Here is a 26,820-nt window from a genome sequence, read left to right on the forward strand (position 1 = left end):
CTAAGCGCACATTAGGCAAAAGGCAGAGTACACCCAGGGCAGGTTGCCAGTCTATCACAGGTCTAACATACATAGACAAACACACTCACATTCACACCTATGGGCAATTTAGAGCTACCATTTGACTTAAACCCGCTTGTCTTTGGACTGTGGGAGGAAACCAAAGCATTCAGAGGAAAGCACAACCCACAACAGAAGAACATGTAAACTGCACCAAGAACAACCCCAGCTGGCCAGACAGGGTTTGATCCCAGGAGACAGCTCGAACAACTGAAGCCTTTTACCACCTTGAAGTTATTAATTTACAATTATTATTATTAACAAATAAAACCTAGATATCGCTAGACATGTGGACTTTTATCTAAATTTTTTTATCTGCCTGAATGTCAATGTATTCTTACAACATAACTCGTCATCTTTTATTAGTCTGTAGGTCAAAAGCTACTGACTCAAACTTAGAGAATATTTAAAATTTATATTTGGAGAAAAAGGAGCATGCAAAAAAGGAACATGCCCCCCCCCACACACACACACACACACACACACACACACACACACACACACACACACACACACACACACACACACACACACACACACACACACACACACACACACACACACACACACACACACACACACACACACACACACACACACACACACACACACACACAAAACACCCTGCCACAGACTTAACCACTAGTTCTCCAAACAGAGATTTCAATGGGGCCTTATCAGAGAGGCAGGTTAATGAGTAATATTTATTAGGGGACCTCTAATGGCTCTGGCATGCTTTTGGATCAAAGCCATTGGCTGGTTTCAAAACCGCTAATGAATTAACACTAAAACCTTTGACTCTTAGACTTTCAAGTATGAATAGATGGATGGATGGATGTCCAAACAATTGCCTCATTGAGGGTCATAAACATTTCTGAGCTGGAGTCAACACTAGAGCTGTGATGGCTGATGAAGGGAGCTGAGAGTTATCAGGGATAATGGTTTTAACACTACTAGTTAGATAGCAGGAACATTCCTCTATTGCAACCAGCAGCGGGGTGACTGACAAATAATGTCAACGGCAGTGATTTAAAGGTAAAATGAAAATCTTTAGTTTATTTAGAAGAATAATTAATGAGAAAAAAGAAAAAAAAGAAACACTATCAACTTAGCATCACTAAATATTGTAATAGCTATCATTGTAGCTTTTCCAGATGAACACTCAATAAAGGCTGGATGTAATTACTTACAGATTATTGTTTATTGACCCAGATAAACTACTGTATTAGCAAAGAAATTCATGTGCTTGCTTTAGCAAGTCAAACTTAAGCCATATCCACACTACTGTGTGTCAGGAAACATTTTTCCCCACTGTTTCGGCTGGTACAGGCCTTTAGTGAACTCTATATATTTATGAAAATATTGAATATTATGTCTTGTGTATAATTTCCTTTCATCAGTTGTGTTTATCTGGAGAATCTTTGTTCTTTCAATAACTTGACCATCTCAGTGCTACAGATGTTGTGTTTTTGTGTTTGGTAAGGTCTGTGTCAATGTCAAGGTGATGAATAAAACAGCGCCAGTGAATGCATTGGTATTGGTTAAATGAGTGTGTTACTGTGTGGGCCTGTAGGCAATTCTGTTAAATTGGTTGTTGGCCTGGCTTATAACTGACTGCTTAATTTTTGCCATATGGTTTCAGTCTCTGCTATCAGTTTTGTGGGTGAATGCTTCTGAAGTCTTCTGAAAAAAATGCTTGAATAAAATGTGAATAAATATCCCCAAACAACCAGTAATGGTTGGATGTGAGGTAAATGCACTTAGAGTCTCAATCTGAAAAGCATTTGGGCCTTCTATCCAGCAGAGACTGAATTTTCAACCACCAAAAGCAGATTTTTTCCAAAACAAAATTTCCAAAATAAATATGTTTCAGCACGCTACTTGTTGGTACTAAGGATGTCCCTGATCAAGTTTTTCTTGTGCCAAATCGATCTGAGCCCTTTAATATTGGGTATCTGGTGAGACCAGGTCCGATCCAATACTTGTATTTACATAGCAGCAAAAGATACACAGTGTTGAGGTCACATGTGTCCGGCACATTAAAATAACAGGTGTAGCTTACTGACTTTGGCACACATTTTTCACAAGCTACTTAATAACTGGAGAATGTGACTCTTGAAATTGACACAATGCAATCCACTGGAGAGAAAACGTCCCACTCTGTTGGAGTTGGTGGATCAACAGAAACACTTACAGTGGTGTTACAGAGTGGAGGTTCTTCCCTCACAAATGATCTTTGGTTGAGTACAGACACAGACTTGCAGAGAGCACACAAACCCAACAACAGCCAAGCTTCATTCTGACTCGTCATCAAGTTACTTACTGAATTTAGGTTAATTAGTGACAGCTGATACTATTTGCTTCTGTCAACATTTGTCATTTTAACCAGCAAAAGCAATTTTAGTCAAAAAATGTATGAAAATGTAGCAGCTCCAAGATGCATTTTTGATACACTGCTAATTGAGTTTTGCACATCGGTGTACTGTTGCCAACTAGGACATCAGAACGGTCTGCCCAAATGATTTTTCATAACCACAAACACAAGCAAAATGCTATATAAGCTGTTGATAAGAGAGCAGCGCTGTAACACTAGTAGGCTGAAGCAAATTAAACACAGTAGAGTGCAGTAAAGAAAGGATCAGTTTTACTCTAGCCAATACCAGTGCTTTAAAATATGCCTGGATCAGCCCTGATATCTATATATATATATTATTATTATTATTACAAATGGGAGCCTTGGCGCGCAGGTGGTCGAGTGGTTAGAGCGCATGCCATATACGCAGTGGACCCCGGTTCGAGTCCCGGCCGGCGGACCCTTCTGCATGTCATACCCCCTCTCTCCCGTAATTTCCTGTCTCTCTACTGTCGGATAAAGGTGTCTATGCCAGAAAAAAACTTTAAAAAAAGAAAAAAAGAAATGGGAGCCTCTAGAAGCCCAGAATCTATAATTTGCTATCATGACCTTGTGATTAGCAGTATCCAAGATGAACTCAGCCCTGACTCCATTGTTTTCTGGACTGCGGTAGTCAAACAGAGAGTTGGTCAAGTAGGTCATTCCTTTACTGCTAAGGCTGTCCCCACAGGTGAAGAACACTGCATCCTGCAGAGACACAGAGAGAAGACAAGAAAAGAGTGAGGACAGGCATGAAGGAGTCACAATCCAGCCCAAACTACTTCAAAGGGTCTTACCCCATTATAGTTCCACAGAATTTAATGTTAATGATTTACTTTCCCTTATTAAATGTAACATACCATCAGTGGACACACAGTTTAAAAATAAAACACAGTTCATTAAATATATTGATTTCAACTGAGCTCAAGAGCGTTGCACAGTGCATGAGCAGATGGTGAGGCTGCTGTTGACATCGTGATGTATGTGGCAAACATAGAACATTATGGTGAATTACAAAAGGCAGCTGTATCACACTCTTCCATAAACAAACCAGACCGCATCTCTCCCTGCTTCTGAAAGCAGTTGGGAGCAGTAGAGGCCACAGGAGACATGCTTTAGGTGAAAGTGATCCCTTTTCTGGGCTTTTAAATTCCCTTTTAATCTTCTTCACTCAACTTTTTCCTCTTTTTCATCTTTCCTTGAGGTTTTTCGGCTGTCTTTACCTCTTCACGTCGGTTCATGTTTTCCTCAAAATCCCGTACTCCCATGATGCCTTTCAGGCAGAGTGCCCGGCAGCCCACAAAGCCAATCTGACAATCGAAGAAGGGCTCCCCCATCATCAGCACCTGGAATAAAAACCAGAGGAAGAGACTTTAACCACAGTTTTTATACTCCAGATTTATTCACCTCTGCATAAAGAGCAATGTGGGAAATTGGTAAACTCTGGAGCCCATTCACTCCAGTGGGGAACATAAGGAATACAAACACCTACCCGGTTAATAAAACTACAAAGCATTTTAATTCATTTAGATTAATGCGAATAACTTTGCTGGATGGTAAAGGAATTTGAGGAGAGACACGAGAATGTGACAGTATGAGGTGAGTTAAAACTGAACAGAATGTTATGAGGGGAAAATGCCAGAGATTAAGAGTCCTTTCCTCTCCAAAGAGAACACCCAGGACGTAAAATGTCTTAAAGCAGTCAACAGAAGCCCAGTAAAATCATAACGGTGCAATAATTCACAGAAATTAATTTGACTGAATTACCTTTTTACATTGCAATAAAACATAAAATGTGAAATTAATGACAGTTAAAGACTAAATTTATTGTTGACTTGTCACAATCAAGGTTATCCACTATGACCGGTTTGAGGCCATGTTGGTTTGTGGTGCTGGCGAGGTTGTGGGCTCATTTTATGGAGATAAAAAAGAGCAGGGGTCAGACAGCTTCCATTTTCCCCTAAAGAGTTGGTGTGTGCATGTGTTTGAGAGGTAGCAGTCCAGCAGCCCCTGTAACAAGGAAGGTGTGGTTCTCTCTCACTCACCGTGCCTTTGTTTGACCCAGCAGACAACTAAACAGAGAGCAATCCAATAAAACTTTACGTTTCACCACACAATAATTACAAGGCCTAGTTTTCCCTGTTTTACTAGCCATTCCTTTGCCTTTCAACGCTCTCACTTTTGGTCTCGGTTCAGGCTGCTCTCTCTCTCTTCCAGCAAAAGCATAAATTACAGAAATTGGAATTGGAAATCAGTCAGAATTCTCACATCTGGTAGAAAGCTTAGGAGCAGAAAACCCCTTTCCTACTCCAACCAGGTAATCAGAGAAAAAGGTTTAAAACTATTTTCTACGCAGAGGGGGAAATGCGGAAATGATCTGACTTGGGATTGACTCAGGCACAGATTCCCCTGCAGTGATCTAGAGAGGCTTTATAAGTGTACTTTAGGAGGGAATTAAGACAAACATCAATAGAACAGTGAATAAAGAGACAATAATAGTAATAATAATAATAATAATAATAATAATAATAATAATAATAATAATAATAATAATAATAATAACACAAAATAAAAAATAAAAAAAATAAAAATAAAAAAAATAATAATAATAATAATAATAATAATAATAGAGAATCAAAGAGAGGACTGGGATCATTACAGGTATGTGTTATACATGATGAGTAATAAAGTTGCTTTCCAGATGGGTTAGGGTTAGGTAATATCAATATCAGATATATCCCTTAAAAATTAAGTTTGAATCCAGATGTTGTGCTGCTGTTGTATGCTGCAATATGGCCTAAAATCAGGCTATGAGGATACATTTTTGTAACAATAACACACAGTGGATGGTATTTCACTGTTAATTTCTATTATCTGATGAGATGGGTTAACGTTTATGGATTTTTTTTTTTTTTTAATTATCATTTGTTTTCATCCCTATTGCAATTAACACGTTTTTCAAGAACTTCATTCGTGCAACAAATTAATTAAGAAGACTCTTACCTCAATAGTGATCCCCTCTTGCTCCAGACACAGGACCTCTCTTGACTTGACCTTCTGAGGACTGTAGTAGCTGCTCTCTGACTGGGTCTCTGTCAGCTGAAAAGAGAGGAAATATTATACTTTTCAAAAAGGTCAAATATTGATTAATATAAGTTTCTATGTGAACAAGGTAGAATAATAAAAGAATCAAATATTAGAAATGAATACTAATAGAATGTAAATTCTAAGTGAGATGCTTAGAGCGGTGTCATAATATATAAAAACAGAAGAATGTACAGATAGTTTAAATTATTGTTACAAGTGAGGCTGTGTGACAGTGCTGGGTTTAAAACATTTAAAAATGATTGAATAACCAGATCATAACCAATTAAACAAGCCTAGAACTTCAAATGAAAATTGAGCAACACTAGTTAAATATAGAGGAGATTTTACCACCTCAAACGCTGTGAGTGGACAAGGGGAAATTACGTTTTGTTTGACAGAATAAATCGTAGTAACTGCAACAATATGGATGTCACAAAAATGCAACACTAAAGACTGGAAAGCATATGTTTCATTGTGTGTGTGTGTGTGTGTGTGTGTGTGTGTGTGTGTGTGTGTGTGTGTGTGTGTGTGTGTGTGTGTGTGTGTGTGTGTGTGTGTGTGTGTGTGTGTGTGTGTGTGTGTGTGTGTGTGAGCGTGCGCGTGTGTGTACCCCCATTTCACTGCTGAAACAGATACATGATTTGAAAAATAAACAAAAGCTATGCAAGTCTTTGGATGTGAAGGGCGATGAGGCCCCTGAAAATAATGTTTAAAACCCTAAACAATAACATCCAAACAAGGACAGATGACATTTTCTTAGATCAGAGACAGAATGCCAGCCTTGGGACATTTTGGTCGTTCTCCCTTCCAAGTTTGGACGCAGGCCAAGGACATTCATCAAACCACATGACAGCCACTCCTCCCTGATTTTAGGGGAGGCCCTCTCTGGATTTTCAGGGACTCTTGCAGTGCGCATTCAAAACATGCTTGTTCGGAACGAGCCAATTACTTATCATTTTTAGAGAATGGCATACATATGTATCAAGTAACAAATGCATCAATTAAAATGATAAGGAATTTATAAATTAAATGGTTTAAATCCAGACAAAGTTCACCATTGAGACTAAACTGTGGTTGAACCGTAAAAGTAGTTTACTGCCTTCCATTGGGTTGAATCTGCTGCCAATCAAATGTGTCTGTACTCTTACTGGCTAGTTTTACTGCCTCTGCCTGTTTTTTTCTCCTGTGTATGCACGTTCTTCTCTCAGGCAGTTTTAACTGAGCGGGGCACGTACTTTTGTCCAGCAAGTCAGAGCCGAGAAGCCCCGACCCCTAGTGATGTGGCAGTGTTTATATCAAACAGCCCCCACTGCATTAAGACATGAAGCTGAGAGGCTCGCTGTTCACTTGTTTATTCAAACTTTATTAATATTAAATGTCCAAATTGCACCAAATTCAACACTGCACATGTGTCCCCAGCAATTTATCTGCCAAGTGTGAATTCCACTGAATGAATGGTTCTCAAGATATGCAAGGGACACACAGACAGACAGAGACATAGAGAGATTCTTTGTTTTTTAGTTAGATGAACTGCAGTGCCCATTCAAAACGTGTCTGAGACATCCTGCAGTAAGTGTGAACATACATGCCAAGCTTCACTGACAGTACACTGTTCAATAGTACAGCTTAAGTCTCTTAAACATTTTTAAATCATGATCACCTACAGGCATAATCCAACCTCAGACCACGATGTGGGTTGCAATGGCAGAACGGCACTGCCCATATTTCAGCTCATTGACTCCACGGGTAGAAAAAGAAGCAGCAACGTTGCTTAAGACATATTTTTATATATTTCTTGGGAGCAGCTCAATCAAACAAGTTCACACTCGACACTGCACTTATTTGGGTCCTCAGCAATACACCTGCCAAATGTGAAGTCGATCAGATGAGCGGTTATCAAGATACGCAAAGGACACGTGCACACACAGGCAGACATACAAAGGAGACAGACAGACAGACAGACATACAAAGGAGACAGACAGACAGACAGACAGACAGACAGACAGACAGACAGACAGACAGACAGACAGACAGACAGACAGACAGACAGACAGACAGACAGACAGACAGACAGACAGACACACACACACACACAGATTTCTTGCTTTTTAGTTAGATAACAATCAGAACTTGTCTAAAGTAGTCAAGATACAAAGGAGAAAACTGAACATTTAAAAGAGAGGTTCATTAGAGCATTTAATCTGAGTGGAAGCAGAGAGAGTCTCCCCAAATCTACTTGGTTGGATTGAACGGGGTACAGAGCTGTGATGCTTTTGAGTTTAGGTAAGTCTAACTGTGGGTGTAGAGCAGAACTGTGCAGGCCCCAACCCATTCAACTTTAACACAGGAAGCAGGTGCAGAGCAAGGAGCAGCTGTGCCTTATTATCCCTACTGATGGAGCAGACTCTCACCCTCACTGCCTTTCTCTCTTTTACTTCTGATGGTCTAACCCCCATGTGGGGGCCACCTCAACCTGACCCACAGGTCCCTTGGAGCAGCAGTGAGCAGGGATGTTAAATTATGTGAGTAAAAAATTGCTCTGTCTGACAACATCAATGCATAGTGGCTTTGACACTGAGGAGCTGCCATCAGACCGAGACAAACATGATGATTGTTTATTTGGTAAGTATATGGCCACCTTACCATTGCCTAATCACGACAGGTGGGATATTTCTGACTGTACTGTACTTACAGTCAAGCTGAAACAACACAGCAGACAGACGGAGAAACAGCATAGCACTGGAGAACCAACACTAATGCTTAATATGACCAGTAATACACAGAGTTGCTGCTGCAACTACCTTCCCTGCTACCTCTCCCTTATTCTATTTCAGCCCTTTTAAAGGCTTTTGGACTCCAACACAAATCGAATGATTCTTTATGAGGCATCTTGGATGTCATAACATTGGACGTGAATATTGGGGTACTTTGTCTTTATGTCCATTTCTTTCGAAATGTAACACGGTAGAAAGGATGAGATGGAAAAGTTGAAAAGCTTTGGGAGAGCTTGAAATTTGCTATTGTTGACATAAATGAAAATACCAAAAAATTAAGAAACAATGTTTCTTAAAATGAAAAATGGAATAAATTTTGGCACGCAACGAGAGCTTGGCAGGTGTGCAGAAGTGAAAGAGGGGAACAAATGGTCAGTGCTAAACTATGCATTATGTGTGTAAAAGTCATTAAAGTATACTGCCAATTTCCCTGATCAAACAGATCTGGGGAGTAATGCGTCAGCAATCTAAAAATACCTCTCTGATTTCACGTCCATGTCAAACTCCGGTTCAGGCAATGGCTGTTCAAAGACATGAAATTCCCTCAAACTAAATACTTCCTTGTAGGAAAGAGACGAGAACGTTTAAAAAACCATCCTTTCAGCTGTCTGCAATTACTCCAGACGAGAAGCAATTAATTGATTAAAAGAACTCAAACAATACAGGAACAATTTAAACATTATTAGAAAAGCACCAAGGTCTGGTCGGCCTGAGACATACCTCCCCTTCACCAATCACACGTGCTGTCAAGTACACACACACACACACACACACACACACACACACACACACACACACACACACACACACACACACACACACACACACACACACACACACACACACACACACACACACACACACACACACACACACACACACACACACACACACACACACACACACACACACACACACACACAGTAATGTGATCTGAAGTGCCTGAACCTGAGGGGAAACGCAGATGAATTCCAACTATTCTGAGTGAGCAGGCAGGATTAAAGTTAGGGATCAATTTCTGAATAGTCATCATACCATGTATAATGTTTAAAACATTAACGTGACCCGAGACGCCATTTAGCGGTTACACTACCCTCCCCTGTACCGCACACAGAGACAAAGAGGATTGGAACTTCCTGGAGATCAAGTTGGTCTTTAAGACTCATACTTAAAACGACCACAACATAAAAAATGTAGGGGTGGGGTGGGTAGAGGTGTCAAGAGTGAACAAGCAAGCAATAATGGTAGCAAGGGAAAAAAACTAATTGCTAACATAACGGTATACACACGTTCACAACATTCACATTCTTGTCTTCGTGCCTATCCATACTCTTATGTTTTTTTTACTGCTGAATTACCTTAAAGGTAACAGAAGCCTTGGTGCAGTAGAAGCCTATAGACACAATGGGGTCCTTCGGTGTGTGTTGTTGGGGACTGGTGGGAATGCCTCCTGTCTCTCTCTGCTGGTAGAGGCCTTCCTCTCCTTCCTCCTCTGTGCCTACGATGGCTGGGACAAAGGACCAAGCCCAGGACACCCAACCCTCGTCTGCCTCTTCAGGATTTCCAGACTGCATGAAGAAGTCTTGGCTGGAGTACTGGCTAGTCCCCTGGCTTTCCATATCCACATCCATGCCTGGAGGGGAAACAGTCTTAATTAATTATAATGCAAATATAAACAGATTTTACTGGAGTTTAAATTGTGGTGGTACAAAACTGTCAGGGTCGGTGTCTGCAGGTCATCTGTCTTTCACTCATAGAAAAAGTATGTTTAGGATGAAATAATTCCAAACCTTGAATAATGTGGTTCACACAGTTCAGACATAATAAAACATGTATAATTATCTTAAATAAAACAGAAGTCTTGTGCAAAAACACAATGTGTTACATTTGTACAAAATACAACTTATATTGCATTCAGGTCAGAGTTCGGATGATTAACACTCACTTCCCAGCTCAGAATGATTTTATTCTAACAGTTAAAAGTTCTGCGGACAAACTGGTCAAACAGAGAGAAAATTCTTGATAATGAAAGTGTCTGTACCCAGTGCAGAGCTAAATTAATTCGTTCATGCCTTCAGGCTACTTTAATACAAGCAAGTTGTTTCAGCTGTCAACTGAACACAAAAACAGCACAGACCAACGCGGTTTCACAGTAGTTACTGCCAATGCTCCAGTATGCAGGTGTGTGACTATATGTGTGCTGCATGAACTCACTCTCTGTACATCTGTGGAGATTGATTTTGCGTGTGTGCACGTGTGTCTGTGTGAGAGAGGAAGTCCATTCCAATGGAGGCTAGACAGAGTACGGTGAAGCTCACTCACTTCCATCGTCCCCTCTTTCTCAGCGAATAATTTGGGGGAGGGTCAAGTTTGACCAAAACGCCACACACCACATCGTCTCTGATCCTGACCTCTGAACTTGTCCCATCGTGTCTGTTTCCATACACATCGGGAGAGAGGAAGCTGATGTCAATACGCAAGAATGTGTAATCCCATTCCTCGCGGCCTCACGTCCTCTCCGAGAAAACAATATTGTCCGTGAGGTCACAGCTTAGGAATCCCAGAGGCTAAGGCGGTGAAAATTATGACATATTTTAATTAAATCTTTCACTTTGCGAATTGGCAGTTGGAAATCCCATGTTATGGCTTTTTATCTCTCTTCCCCAATCTCCCTGTCCGATTCTATCTCCTGTTTCTCTTTTTTTTTTATCCTTTTTGTTTTCACACTGTGGAAGCCTTTGAGGTGTCAGTTCAACAAGTTAAGCTCTTTCGCTTCACGTCACAGCCCGACGAAGCCTACGTTTGAATTGCAAGGCAATCAAAATAAAAGCGCAATTACCAATCAAGTGATCAAAACATACCGGCTTAAGGACACTTTGATGTATTAATCCAAAGAAGGGACTGAAAAAATTCCCAGAGAGAGAGATGTGGGCTGGCCAAAATGTATCCTGCTGTGGGGTAGACCGATATGACAGCACAGATGTGAAATACACCCTCTGTTGTTCTCTGCTTTCCCATTAGAACAATGAAAGCTTTAATGACTGGATCTTTTTCATGGACAACTAACAGTTTCATTGTGTCATCATATAAGTGTCCATATGTCCATAAGCAGAGCTCAGAAGCACCATGTATCATCTACCACTTAGACTCATGGCTGGTTATCAAGAGTTCAAGGTCTCCAGGTCATGGTATATGTGTAAGTTATCAAGGCAGTGAACATGTAAGTCAGTGAATAGCTGAGTGACATTGAGCCAGTGAGAGAGGAGCAGTGAGAGAAGGCAGTGCCCTCACAGGCCAGTAGATGTCCCTCCATGTTTATAGAGGGAGAGGTGGACTGCTTACCTGACCAATAAAACAGCTACTCTGCCTCTCACTGTATGTATCTGCTGAGTGTGCATGTATGCCTGGGCATTCATGCATGTATGCACAAGCTAAACTTGATATTTATTCAGAGCTTTTCACATATTCACAACAATACAAGTGTAATTCTCCACCTTCTCCTTTAATTTTCCAGGTCACAGATTATGTGTCAGTTCATCACATCCTGACAGGTAATACATACACTGACACACACTTCAGTGTGCAGGCTTACTTCCTTTGAAAAGAATGGAACACATTCTAACATATGTGTCACATATTGTTTCATTTTAACACTACCAGTGTGACATTAACATCAAAATGTTTCAAAATCCGTTTTAGCAGTCATGGCAGGAGAATATAAAACAACACTCTGCTACACAAAAGCTGTTTAATCCATATCCACAGACTTCTAAACTCAATGCCCTGCGCCTCTTCACACAAATATTAAAAAGTGAAAGGATGATTAAAAAAAAGGACCTCTCACGCCACTGGGCTAGCATAAGGTTTCCACATGAGGTCTATAATGGGGCGATAGCCTGTGGCCTCTAGCTGATAGTGTGATTGGACGGTCCATTCGATAGGGCAACAAGGGCACGTTCTCCTTCGAAGCCAACACTCAGCCCTTACATGCACACTATACAGAACACAAAACACATACACATACGCCACCAGAAAAACGCACAACAGTTCCAGGCAGTCATACACATGCTCACATGCTATACAGAGAGGCGTGCACACCCATGCGCACATCCATGCACACACACACACACACACAGACACCCCGCCCTGCCACACTTTAGCAGCCACAGGCCTCGGTTCATAATTCTTCACATACTTGTTGAAACCGTACAGCTTTCGCTGCCGTGACCAGCTGGTCCATTCAAGCATGTTAGTCATCTATGTTTCCGACCGCTGAAATTTTTACAGTGTTTCACAGACTTCACTGAATTTCAGACAGTAGGAAAACTAGCCGTCTAATCCTGACAGAAAGGCTGCTTTGGTTAGTGACACACAAGTATCCCGCGCCATTCACCTATTAGGGCTATTCATTAATGAGACATTGGCTCTTACCTAAAAGAGAGATTCAAACAAACAACATGCAGCCGCAGTGAATCATGGGCACATAAACACATTACGAGGCTTTTTCCACTTCGTTAATTGGCAAAAAGAAAAACACCTTCACATGGGGGAAAAATTAATATTCCCTTTGAAAATGTTCTAGAAAGAGCCGCTTTCAATTAAAAGTCACGGCTTATTAATACAACACAGAGTGGATCCAGATTGAATCCATTACTCTCAGCTCAATCTTTTGTCCGCATATCCGCACACATGCACATGCTACATTTTTAAAGACGCACACACAAATATAATCTTCAGTCCAAGAGCATCAGTTACAAAAGCCAGCTCACAGCAAGAGTAAAAAAACAACACACACACACACACACACACACACACACACACACACACACACACAAAGCCGGCTGCGTGCATGTGTGTGCACACACACACACACACACACACACACACACACACACACACACACACACACACACACACACACACACACACACACACACACACACACACACACACACACAGGGCATTGAAACCAGAGTGTACAGCAGAAATACTACCACCAGCAGCCTATGGGAATTCAAATGAAGTGATGAAGCACTATGTACGATACAGGGATCGTGTTCCAGAAATCATGTGACAATGATTGTTTCCTACAAACTACAACCCACAAAAATAAATATGCATGTAAGCCAAGTCAGTCACTATAAGCGTCAACATACATGAATGTTATAGTACTCAGAAGCTATCAATAGTTAAAGGCTGTCTGTACCATTTACGAATGTTTTCTTATTATTAATAATAAATAATTTCTGCTGTAATTCTGCTACTATTATCCAAAGAATTCAGTTTTATTCTTTAAATCTGAAATAAATACGCCGAAAACCACATGTTCGTGAACAAGCCTGAAACCCCTCTCAACCCCCCATTCCAACAAACACACACCCACCTACTGCATACACGCACAATTGCCCCATCCCACCCCTTCCCCTCCCCCGCCCCCTTTCAGCTTCTTCACTCTGTCGATTACTTCCAGCATAACAAGATCTGGGGGCGCTCAGGTTCCAAGAGCTGGTCCCCTCTTGTATATTTTTGTGATGGGATACTAATTCATTCTCAGAGGCTCCGCATAGCAGTAGCATGACACCGACTCTTACATCTGGCATTGGACACTGAACTGGAAGCTGCGCCAACTTGCAGTAAAAGTTCCAGGCCAACAGGCAGGGAGTAAGTTAGAGGGAGTGAGCGAATGGCCTGTATTGTGTTGGGCTGCCTGCTTCCCCCCTCTGCCCACCCGCTTCCCCCCTCCACCGTAATTTGCTCCTGGTGGCTACAGAGGCTGATTTAGCCCAGTGGGACCTACTGTAGGACTTGATCGTGTTCTATTTGGCAGGGATGAGGATGAGCAGTTGGGGAGGGATGAGATGGGCGTTTTGGGAATGAGTTGGGGTTTTTTTTTTTTTTTTTTTTTTTTTTTAAAAGGAGGTTTAAGGGGTTGGCTGCAGCTATTAAAAGTATGTATAAAAATGTTTATGTATGTTTGTTTGTGTGTGTGAGTGTGCCCTTAACTCCTACTGCATGTGTGCAAAGGCTGCAGGTGACTGTGAGTAGTGATAGGCTTTCTCTCACAGGCATACCACATACTGGACGTGTCTGTATGCGGTATGTCTGTAAGAAAAGCCGGCTGCGTGCATGTGTGTGCGTTTTGCTCGGCTCCTGAATGCAGGATCTGTGATTTCCTATGGGGTTCCAATCAGAAAGGCAGAGATGGGCCTGTGTTTGATTCGTCCTCTTCCCTTCATCCTCCCTCTCTCTCTCTCTCCTGCCTCTATACACATGGAGGGGATCAGGCCTGACGACAATGGTCTGTGTCGAGTTACACGCTCCGCCGTTTGTTTGTGGAAAAAGCAGGAGGAGCGCACACCATGGTCAAAGTGATGTTCAATGTCCCATTTAGGATCAACAGCAGCGTATGGACAGACAAACCCCGCCCCCCTCCCCCCACCCCCCACCCCCGAATAGAACAAGGCAATATGCAGATGAAAATGCTGTCTAAGGAGAAAAGTCAAAGCTTTGTGAATGGTCTGATGGCTCATTAACTGCTCCAGAGCTTTGAAGCACATTTTGTCTGACAAATATGACTGCTACAGGAATCACACTTCTAAATTGACTGTGAGACCAAAATATATCACTTCAAAATGAATTCTGATAGAACAGAATTATAAAAAATTGGACTATGACAGAGAAATGTTGGTTAATTTTGCTGTGCATATACACTTACAGCACAGCAGTTTCAGCAAAAAGGATGGGGCTCTGCCATAAAAATTCTACTATTTTGTTGCTAAACTAATAAAGAGCAGAAATTCTGTGCCAATAGGTGCCAGCTGCAGTAGTTGATACATCATAAGTTGCTGCTGTCATTTATATTAGAGCAGAGCATATTCAGTATGGTTTTCATTAAAATATTCAACAGCAACAAATATTTTTATCATTCGTAGATTAGCAACTGAAGCTGCAAATCTATTCCGAACGCCATCCTTACTTAACATACTTACATAAGCAAGGGCCACTTCAGGGGCCACTGCTACTCATCAAGTTATAAATTTTACTGAGAGCCAAAGAAACTCTGCTGTGATCTTTTGAAAACATTTGAAATAAAAAGCAACCCAAAGGCTTTTTTAGATTATAATAAATTAAAAACAGAGAATTGGTGCTGCCCTCACTCACCAGACAAACTTGTTCCAGCCTCCCTGACATGGCCGCTGCCCTCTTCTCCCTCGCCTTCTTTGTGTCCTCCGATTTCCCCGTAGTAGAGGGCAATAATCAGCTCTAAAATGCGGATAAACATGGGTAGCTGCTGATCAGTAATGGACAACTTCAGGCTCTCCACCATGGTCTGGATCTGAGGAAAACAAAGAAGAAAGCATAAGAGATGGTTGAAATTTTGAAATTTGATTTGTTAAATTATATGTTTAGATGTGAAATAGGCTACAGGCCCAACCACCTCTGGTGGGCTCCCACATAATGTGAATGGGAATATTTAATGAAAAGGCCCTATAAGGACTGGTATGGATTCCCCTCTGGTTAAACTGATGGATGCTGAGTGTTGCATGTGGAAGACACAATTTCTGCTCCTGTTAAACAAATATGCTGTTATATGCTGACCTGCAGCTATGAGCCACAAATGATGAGTTGAATGTGAGTAGATGTACAGTATAGAGTAACAAGAAGGAAACTGATACAGCCCACAATATAAAGACAGTGTCAGAATAAAAATAAGTCAGGTCTAGATTGAAACAAATGTACCCACATGAAACATATAATGTGAACAAATGAACAGAACCATTTACTGTAATTGACTACTGCAGCTACAAAACACTTCACTTTGGCAAAGGGGATTGTAATACACATTTTTTTTTCTTTTCAACAGAAGAAATACAGTATTAATAAATGATAAATAACAGAAGACATACCAAATACAGTCAGAAGTGGACTTGCTTGCATGTTATTCTGAAACATAGTGCTGTAACAGACAGCTACTCTAAATGTGGCAAACCATTCATGTGTGATTTTGTTGATGGGTCATTGTGAAATCCTTATTCAATAACACTAAACCACAAAGCTTGTTACTAACTGTATGTAGATGGGAATGAGCCAGTCTTACTTTAATTCAGCCGGTCGAGAAAATTAGTTTCACAGATAGATGGGAGTGAATTAAATGACCACAATGTAGCTTTATATTGGAGACATGACAAATGCAATACATAGAGACATAAACCACAGACAGCCACTATCCATTTTTTGGCTAGAACATACAGACGTTAACATTGTGTTCTTATTTTTTATAGTTTTAGAGGTTAAAATGCATCAATAAAAGAATTAAGATTACTTTTTCCATCAGACACAGTTTAGATATGACTACATAAACAAGCCCATAGCACATTAAGGAACAAGACCAGGAACAAGTCTTCAGTCTGTGATGTTCAGCAAACACATTCCACTGCTCTACTGACAATGAGTAGTGATTACCTGTAATGATTCCCTAGTGAGTACTTTTTTCAAAACAAAACCGTTACATTATTTGAGACTGATGTTCAGACATTAAGCAACATTAATAAACTTGCACCAATGATCTTTCATTGTACATTATTGGTTTCGTCCAAAACCTGTTGCTTCGTGATATGATGGTTGTCTAGACTAGGTGTTAATCACTGGATTAAATCACTGGAATGAAATTAGTCATTATTCTGCCATTGATTTAATGAGAGCCAACAAACCGCAAGTAAGTCACATTTTTCTCTAACAACTATCAGCAGCTATGACAGGTTTAAACATTTCCGTCACTAGCATGTGACACATGTTTGGAAAATAGCAAAATAACATGTAAAATGAACCCATCTAAAACTCAGTCTCTATATTGAGCTGTATGTTGAGCTGCTTACTTTGATCACAGACGGGATCTTGGAATTCATGTTGTCGTAGGTAAAATGGAGACGTGTTCTGAAGGAGCACTTGTACAGCAGTGGGTCCTGGTAAAACTCAATCTTGCCACTAGCGTTCCTCTTGTCTAAGCACACCGTGCAGTCAGCAAAGTTGATCACTTTCCTGAGCACCAGTTCTGGAGCTGCACAGAGAGGACAGAAGACAAAATCAATATAAATTATTTCATGTACAAGTTTGACCCATGATTATATAGTGCTTGACGCTAAACCAACATGTCAACATATGTCCATTGGACATGTATGAGCACAGAAAAATACAAGCCTTCAGAGAGATGGCAGTAAGAGTGTGTGTGTATTGGGGGGGGGGGGGGGGGGGGGTTACTAGTGGTTATGGTTAGGTATGGTAGGTCTGTCATAGGCTAATGTCGGGGACAAATTTCAGACTAAAGACGAGTTAACTGTAAACGGCAAGTCCAATTGGGGACAAAAGCTGTGTCCTTAATTAGGAAAAAAGCAGATTTTTGGGTCAGTGGTTAAGGCTAGGTTAGGGTAAGGGTTAGGGTTAGGCAACTAGTGATTATGGTTATTAGTGGTTATGGTTAGGGTTAGAGTGAAGTCTCCAAGCTATGAATTTCATTTTATGTAGCATCCCCAAAAGTGACCTAGGGCAACACGTGTGTGTGTGTGTGTGTGTGTGTGTGTGTGTGTGTGTGTGTGTGTGTGTGTGTGTGTGTGTGTGTGTGTGTGTGTGTGTGTTTGTTTGTGTGTGTGTGTGTGTGTGTGTGTGTGTGTGTGTGTGTGTGTGTGTGTGTGTGTGTGTGTGTGTGTGTGTGTGTGTGTGTGTGTGTGTCTCTTGTGGAATGGTACGTTACAATCCTCAGATGTTATCTTGTCACTGACTCACTCGCCCCGACAGACAGATAACAGCAGTCATCATTCCCCGAATTATTCTATTCTGTGCCAGTAACTATTGTTGTACGCACTACTTGCTTCATATGTTGGACTGAGGCCCACTGAACGAGAAATTCCACAGTGGTAACAATACATGAAAATGACCACGTCATGATTACTCTGTTGATAAAGACTTTTGCAACAGTGTGAGGAACTAGCTCTATCTTTAAAATGATGAAAATGAGTAACATTACCAAATCATACGAGAAGCATTATGTAATTAATAGGATAGGTAATGGCACAGGTAACAGGACCGGTCAACACATTGATTTTGATCATGTTTGAACACATTAGGTGTTCAAAACATGAATGAGCAGCTTTCTGGTTTAACATGCTCATTCTTTCCTACAAGTAATCCATGTCTCCACCTCAATGAATTGAAAGCAAAAACACAACACATGAACCATGTAACCATCAAATGCAAGGGCCAACAAGGATTGCATTTCCCACTGTTCTATTTACAAGTGGCATGCTCAAGTTTAAAATCCCCCACCTCATTCATCTTTTGTGGTTTTAAATGTTGCTCTTCTGCGTTAAAGCCCACTCTGCAGAGGCTCTCCACATGCTCCTATCAGACTGGGGGAGTCTGACATTGGGCATTTAAACAAACAGCCACGCTGCCTGATGTGTCCATTTGACCTTACTTTGAACTGACAAAATTAAACACTTACTGTAGTATACAGGTTCTTGTCTCAGCAGATTTACTAGTTAATCCCACTACCAAGGAATGTAAGCAGTCATTGCTCACCCGTGATGTCCATGAAGGCCCTCTCCCATATATCGTCCACGGTGTAGCACTCTGCTGAGGTAATGTTGACCGAAAGCACGATGTCATCTTCCACATACTTCAGGATCAGGTTGTTCACTACAATATTGACATTGTTCACCACACGCCGGATCAGACTTTGCACATAACCTACAAAAATATAAGCATACAAATGAGAAACATGTTAAATGACACAATTAGTAGACATACAAATTATAAACAAAAAGCATAGCTAATTATAAAGAGACACACATGTACACATGAGGTCATGGTTGCTATATTTGAATACATTCCCCAGCATATATCAGGACTGGATTAATTTTGTGTTGAGACACCGTAAAAAGAGTGAAATCCAGAGCTGCATTCCCTGAAAGTCTAAGCTCAATTCCACTGACCCCTGCCATCCTCGCGGGCTCATAAATAAGACGAGGTCCTGACATGTTATTTTTCGCCACAGTCTATCCCTTGGACGAGTACAGTGAAAGGAACTAAATATCCATAAGAAAACATTTTTACTCCCACCATGCCTGAGCAGCGCTACAAATCCTGGGTGAATTTATGAATCTCCAAAGGGCTCTCCTCTCCTCTCAGATGCAAAGTCCTGTTTAACCCCAAACTATGCGCATGCTGCCTCAAACATATCCCTCCCAAGCCCGTTAAAACAACTGAGGAGCCTGCATGAGCACACACAAAAATACACACACAACACAAGACACAAGCTCGAGTTATTGATGGCACAGTCTCTGGCCTTGATGAGAAAAAAAAGAAACAGTATAACACAAATGATATAATAACAATGAGAGACAGAAAGGGGCTTCTATACTTTGTGGTGATGTAGAGCAGACTAGAGAAATCAATTTTGTACAAATGGAAACAAAACAGGAATATAGAAATAGATTTTTTTGGTGAGGGTGAAATTTTGGGGTGGGGGGGCTGGTGGCTTTTGTGGTGAAGAGGCGGAGGGATGCAGTAACCAAGAGCAAGGAGGAGAGAAAGAGCAGTCCCGTAGATTGGGTTTCAGCAGAGCTGGGGGAGCCATCCTGCAGTGTTACCAGTACCTCCTAATGGCCACAGTGACGCCCAGAAACAGAAGCTTCGCAGGAAAAACATACATGGTAAGGTCATTACTCAACAAAGTAAGAAAGAACTTAAAATATTACAGACAGGGGAGTTTCGACCATAAAATATGAAAATATACACCAATAAATCCTCCTAACCACAGGACCAATGGCATTATTCATTCCTCCCATGTACTGTTAAACACAGTCACTACAAGTTAAAACATATAAACCTTTAATGCTTTCCTCGTATTTTCCAAAGCAAATGTTTGTCTTCCTGTATCTACATGCCTGGCCAAGGGCATAACAGAACCGATAATTGGGTAGAAATAAATGGTGCTGTTGATGAAAACATTTATATGAATTAGTTAGCTGTTCAGCCACTTGTACGCGGGCCTGACTACACATTAGCATAATCCAATTGACAAAATTCTCATGAGTTTGCTGCCTGACCAAACAGAGTGGCAGGAAGAGAGGATGACATAATGTAAACTTGACTAATAAACGCAATGTGTGTTTGTGACATTTGTGCGTGGCCTTGCATGCATGCGTGTGCTTGCCTGGGTTTTGTACGTGAGCCCGGCTGCTCTCTTGCGTGCATGAATGTGACTGTGTGTGGCTGAGATTCGGGGGTCAGTCAGAAAGCTGCTGACGCACCTGCAGCCTGGGCAGTAAAACCAGCACTTTACCCCCTGCTATTTCCCTCTCTGGATCTAATTTGCCCATGTCAAGGTGTCTCTCTTTCTGTCTTGCACTCTCTTAGACACTTGTTATACTTCTTCTTCTTGCCTTGCACTGGGTCCAGGGCCCCAATCCTTCTCTCTGCGAGCCATCGCGCGGCTCTGAACTTCTGTAAACAATTGACACAGCCAGCACCTGTGCTGCGGCCCACAGGGAAGGAGCCCACTTAAAACTGTTCAACCATAAAATGACTGGAAAAAACAGCTCCTTTATGTGATCTCAGAACAGGCCAAGTACTCTCTTCTGTGCAATACAGGAAAGAAACACTATACTGTCCATGTTCACCATTTTTCCTGTATATGGAAAGTATTAGCAGCTATTAGCCGTGCCAGTTATTAGCCACAGAGAGAAAGACTGACAAGTCCGTCAGACAGTAAATATACTGTAAGTTGGTCTTGCTGTGTTATTCTGAAATGTAATTAGCACAGTTAACCATGTAGCCAAAAGAATATTTAGCTACTGTGACACAATAGCCCCTTTGAAGTGCTACATATAATTCACATAATCCTATACATTCCTATGACAATTTTAGCTTTTATATGTCAAATTTAAAACACAAGGATCATAAACATAGTGAATCACGGATCTCACTTCCACTATCGCAACAGTTTCCTGCAGGATCCTGGAAACACTGGTCTATATTTTTGGCTGGAGCGGCCAGAGACCAGCCCTATAATCCCTAATGTCTGTCCGTCACTGACTCACTGAGTGATGAAGTTAGACCATTGTTCATCCGGCACAGTGTTGGAGTTTCCCCAATGGCCATTGTTCTTTCAGAATGAAAATGAACACAGCCCCGAAATCAGTTTTAAACACGCAGTTATCAACTGAAGCATCTCACACAGAGGCTCCGACACTGATTGGAGCACCAAGGGATGCAAAGGATCCATTTTACCAGCCTGCATGGCGGCTAGCAGTTTGTAAATATGGCTGGCATTGTCAGCATAGCCATGCCATGCTGTGTGTAGCCCATACTGTATAAAAATAAGATGTAGCTGCAGTGTTTCTGGTTAAACAGCACTGTGCTGGGCAGGTGGTCAGTTTGTTCATGGTGTTTGTGACGGACTGTTAGCCTAGCATCCTAATCCCATACAGACATATGGATGATACCATATACCACAGATGGACACAGATGAAAAAGCAAAGGGAGTTAAAAGATAATTAGAATAATTATCATTCAAATAAAAATATATATGAGTGTAAAGTATTGTTATTGCAACTGCATTTATACCTTTGAATTTTTTTAAATTATGTTAACCATATCATGTAATATACTACTTGACTAAACTTTAACAAATATTACTGGGATCACTACAGAAAATTGCCTCTAACAAATTGGCCACAATTCCATATATTATAGTTATATACCATAACTATAGTCACTGACCTAGTCTTGTTACAAAGTTACTAATAGCAGTAATATAAGGCATCTATGTATATTAACCATTCTGTTAGTTCTTGGGCCAGCTATGCATGGTACGGCAGGTCTACAGAACACAAGAAAGCTCCAGGTGGAGAAAGCTCCAGCCTTTACCCGTATGGGATATTCTCTATTCATAAGTAGCATTTCCCAGTAATACCAGAACAGCTGCTGTATTTATTCTGTATGCAGAGGCCCCAGTACCAGGACAGCAGTAGCACTGGACCATGGATTTATCTCAGGAGAGTGTTTGCATTTCAGCCCAAGCAAATCTCAATCTCCCCCAATCACACGCATACTTACACAACCATGCATGCATGCACAATTCTTGGACACACTCAAAGCAATGCGAGCAGACTCACAATAGACACATAAATTTCGGTGTTTGCACAATTGTATTGTACACAATAGTGTGTGTGCACAAGCACGTAAAACACACACAAACACTTCAGCAAAATATGAATGAATGCACCCACATGCACAATGAACTTAGCCTATGAAATAATACACATGCTTTGCTTTCATGACAGGCTGGGAAACAGTGAGTCGTTCCAGACAGCAGCTGTTATCTTAAGAAATCAAAATTTAGTCTAAGAGCACTATCATCCAACGAAACAAAAATGGTTACGACGACAATTTGCTCCCCATATTTTGTGATCCACGTCAATGTGTTAGTTCAACAGGGCTTAAGAGGAGAAATGGTCACCCAATGCCCTAGTATGAGTATAATTCAACATGTGGAAGAATTCATATAAGGTGTTCATTAATGTTTCAATCAAATGTCCAAGAAATCTATTTATCATGACGAGAAAGAATTTGGCAATAAAGATGAAACTAACAAAACTAACTGCAAAACTGCAAAAACTAACATGTTTGTGGCGCTTTAGGAGAGCTCAGCTACGAAAGTGCAAATCCTGGCCCGATCCACCCTGCCCACAGGTAAACAGCTAAATCTAGACTCAAAGTGAGACGGTACCGCTATTAAATCTCTTTGAACTCGTAAAACAAAACACATTTCAAACAGTGTGAATGGGGCCAAAGCAGGCATCCACTGGAATAGAGAAATGCGGTTCTCACAAACGGTGGCCACTGGTCCCCCCACAAGCAGCAGTAAACATAATCACTCACAGAATTGCCCAAGGTGGAAGCACTTGGTCTTTGGTCTTTGTGTGGCTACCAATCCCATGGCATATAAATTAACATCACTATTTTCCACCACAGGGAGAACAGGGGAGGATAAATTCATTCAGCATGTGAGAGCTTAAGGCCAAATGACTGGATAATTGCTGGTGGCTGCTTTTTAGTGTCGGCCGTGTTTTGTTTTGAAGGGGAGGGGACCAGACGCAACGCCGTGGTTTGTCGACGTTGATGCTAATGAAGAGGTGAGACTGGCCATCGCCTTCTTGTGTTGGTCTAACTCCTAAACGCAGGTCGTCTTTGATGTACGTTTTTCACATCTGTTCACAGTGCCACCCTCCTATCACCCATCCACTCACACAGTGAAATCCTGTGTCTATCACTGCCTGCTGAGACAGAAGCATTTGAATGCATTTGATTAAATATGTGCAAATTTGGGGAAGAATAACTGTGACATTGAAAAAAGAATGGAAGCCAATACTGGAAGCAAACAAATATCAATGTATGTATCCAATCACTTTGACTATATTGTTTATGCTCACTGTAAGTATACTGTCAAATTTTTTGTATTGTCGCTTCCACCTGGAAAAAAAAAAGAAAAAAGAAAAATTGGTCATGAGAAAAGAATGGATTTACTGCCTTTTTGCACTGCCACAACTTAACTATACAGAAACTTATGCTGCTACTTCCTACATATAAAAAAAGTAAACTCCAAAATCTTATTTTATCTTACTTCCTATCCATTCTATTTTTATTTTTATATTATTATTATTAGTAGTAAATCTGGTAGTCTTATCTGTTGTGCACTTCAATGTTAACTCTTTAGTGTTAGGAAACATCTGTCTTATCTGTTGTGCCTGTGCACTTTATCTGTTCCACCGTGGGATAGTGAGAAACGTCTTCTCGATGCCTTTGTATGCCTTAACATTTGAAGAAATTGACAATAAAGCTTTTCAATTATATTTTTATTTATCTTTTATAAATAATACAGCTGCAGTGTACTGTATTAAAATAGATTAAGAAAATATAACTTTTCTTTACTGGTTTGCTATAATGTTTTTATATTGTCTTGTAATATAAAATGAGATTAATATTTGTATAATGAATAGATAGAGGTGTAAGTATCTGTTGTGGAATGAAGCTCTAAGAGATGTAGCAACTTGTAAAAAAACACAAAATTACACTTTTTTTTAAAAACCAGAATGAACTCATTATGAACTAAAACTGTTGGCCGTTGTTTGTTTAGTGTACACACTCCATAGTTTTCTCGGTGCTCCCTCGCTTACAACACTGAACAGTTCTGCAGTGTTTTTTGACAGCTGATAAACAATCGGTTACAGCACCAATGAGTAGGAATTGAAAATATCTGCCTTTGGCGACTCTTGCTGGTAGCATGAAAAAAACCACTGTGGCAGACAGAATGTTTTTCATTTATTTTAGAATATATGGTAATATTATGAGGCCAGCAGATAATCAGTATTTTCTTTGGCAGAAATAGGAATGCAATAAGTACTCAGGACAACATCTGCATTCATAGCAGTGGATTATAGAAAGTCTAAATAGAGGTACTCCAGAGACTAATGAATGAAAAAAATTGCCTGTTTGCCTTGAAACGCTGCGCTGTGTCCTCACTTTTGAAAAACATCCTTTAACTACATTAAAGACCCCTGACAGGTTTGTTTTGTATCTCATTCTTAGGAAAACATCCTCTGTCTGAGTCATAGCAGGTTAGTTTTACGTTGTCTACCTTTTAACCTCTACCTTTTAATTAGGCGGGCTGGGATTACAGCATTCATCTGTTTCCTTGCTATTATTGAGGTGCTGCAACCTTTGACACCAGAGTTGTCTCTACAGCCTGTAATAGATTGAAACAAGGTCCACTGCTGGAACAGTGTAGCGTACACACACACACACACACAAGTGAACACAAATACATGCACGTACACAGATGGATTGAAGTTACACACACAGACACACACAGACACACACAGACACACACACCTGGGAGATCAGTTGGAGGCAGGCCCAAAGGGAGATGCTGGGGTGTGAGGCACCCTGCTTTAACAGCTGGGGAGAGATATTATCTCATAACATCAGGCCTGGAAATGGATCCTCCCCAGATACAACCAGCTAGGAGTTAAGGTTCATACATTCATGCAGACTCTGGGAGTGTGTCTCATGGTTGGGTGTTAGACTATGACCCTGTTCTTAAAGCTGAAGACCCCCAACCTCTCCTTTATTTTTCTTTGTTTTTTTCCTCTCTAAAAGCCATATCTTTTCTTAATATTTCAAATTTCCCTCTGGCAAAACGAACTCACACCTCTCAAACATTTCATTGGTTGTTTCTTTTTTGCTACAAAGTTGTATCTAGGATGTTTTTACTTTTATACAGTGTTTTTGAGTATTTCAGTAGGATTAGTGGGATTGTGCTTCCTATATGTATTTCTGCATAAAAATGAAAAAGATTCAAATAGTCTGTGCCATCATAAAAATAGAGGGGGGAAACCATGCTAAGAAGCCTGTTTATGTGCCTTTTATGGAAAAAAAATGTGTAAGACACAAACTCGTCCTAACAGAGAGTTACAAATTGATGAAAAAGGTCATAAATATTTTTAAAGGCCAATATCCAGCCCCAATTAAACCCTCCTTTGTGAGGTGCTGTAAAGTGCTAAAGTAAGGCAGGCATGGAATCCATTGCCCTGTAGGAGGCATGTGGTCAAGTGGCCTTGTTGATAAGAGCCATCACAATGTGATTTATCACAGACACATCCCCCATACTCTCTCTGACTGATTTACACTGGTGAAAAATGCAGTGCTACACAACTCATCCCAAAAAGAAGATTTCTCTCTGTAAATAGGCAATACCTAAATCCGTTAGTGACCTCTGCAGACACTGGGCTACTTACAAGCCAGTGGATTTAAATTCAAATATTTTATGTCTTCAGCATTCTTAGAGGCCAGAAAGTAAAACCCATGTTTCTCGGTAGTGTAAATAGGTCCTAATCTCTGCTTCACTCTGTGGCCCTGTCCTCCCCAGATTGAAGCTGTGCCTGCCCTGGTGGTCATTCTCAGAGCAGGGAGTAAGCGTAGTCTCACTAGGCCCGGGGTCATCACTCACCTGGGGGCAGGTCCGGGTCACTGGGGGCAGCCTGCTGGAGGCGGCGGGGCTTGGCCACGGCCTTGGAGCTGTCTGAGACGCTGCGACTGGTGGAGCTGGAGCCGCTCTCGTGGTCATCCTGATGAAAAAACAAACAAGGTGGCACGTGAGGATAGGTAGTTAAGTAAACACAGACTTCCACACGGACCTATTACACCAGGATTTGATGTATTTAGATAGGCTCTGACAATTATTCACAATATTATAACGAGTGTAAGGTCTTATTTATTATTTATTATGATTTTACTGTAGTGTATAGTAGTAGAAAAGTATATTAATACAGTGGAGTGTGCAGGTCCTAATATCCACAAGCTAACCTGTGTTTCTAATGCTTTGATTATGGCAACTTATCATGTTTCCACAGATTATCTAGGTTGTGATAATCAGCTTGTAATCACAGT

General features: G+C 40.9%; 1 protein-coding gene across 3 annotated transcripts in view; it reads right to left on the reverse strand.

Moving 5' to 3' along the window:
* Positions 1-26,820, reverse strand: part of LOC133984086 (intermembrane lipid transfer protein VPS13B-like) — a 325,432-nt gene that overhangs the window by 274,253 nt on the left and 24,359 nt on the right. For all 3 annotated transcript variants that reach the window (XM_062423340.1, XM_062423339.1, XM_062423341.1), the window contains exons 4-11: positions 26,381-26,498; positions 18,889-19,056; positions 17,190-17,371; positions 15,475-15,649; positions 9,672-9,946; positions 5,456-5,551; positions 3,676-3,798; positions 3,023-3,160 (exon numbers count right to left, since the gene is read on the reverse strand). In XM_062423340.1, the coding sequence (XP_062279324.1) occupies positions 3,023-3,160; positions 3,676-3,798; positions 5,456-5,551; positions 9,672-9,946; positions 15,475-15,649; positions 17,190-17,371; positions 18,889-19,056; positions 26,381-26,498 (1,275 nt within the window). The remainder of the gene's footprint in view (positions 1-3,022; positions 3,161-3,675; positions 3,799-5,455; positions 5,552-9,671; positions 9,947-15,474; positions 15,650-17,189; positions 17,372-18,888; positions 19,057-26,380; positions 26,499-26,820) is intronic.

The sequence above is a fragment of the Scomber scombrus genome, chromosome 7, assembly GCF_963691925.1.
Source record: "Scomber scombrus chromosome 7, fScoSco1.1, whole genome shotgun sequence".
In the NCBI taxonomy this organism is placed as follows: domain Eukaryota; kingdom Metazoa; phylum Chordata; class Actinopteri; order Scombriformes; family Scombridae; genus Scomber; species Scomber scombrus.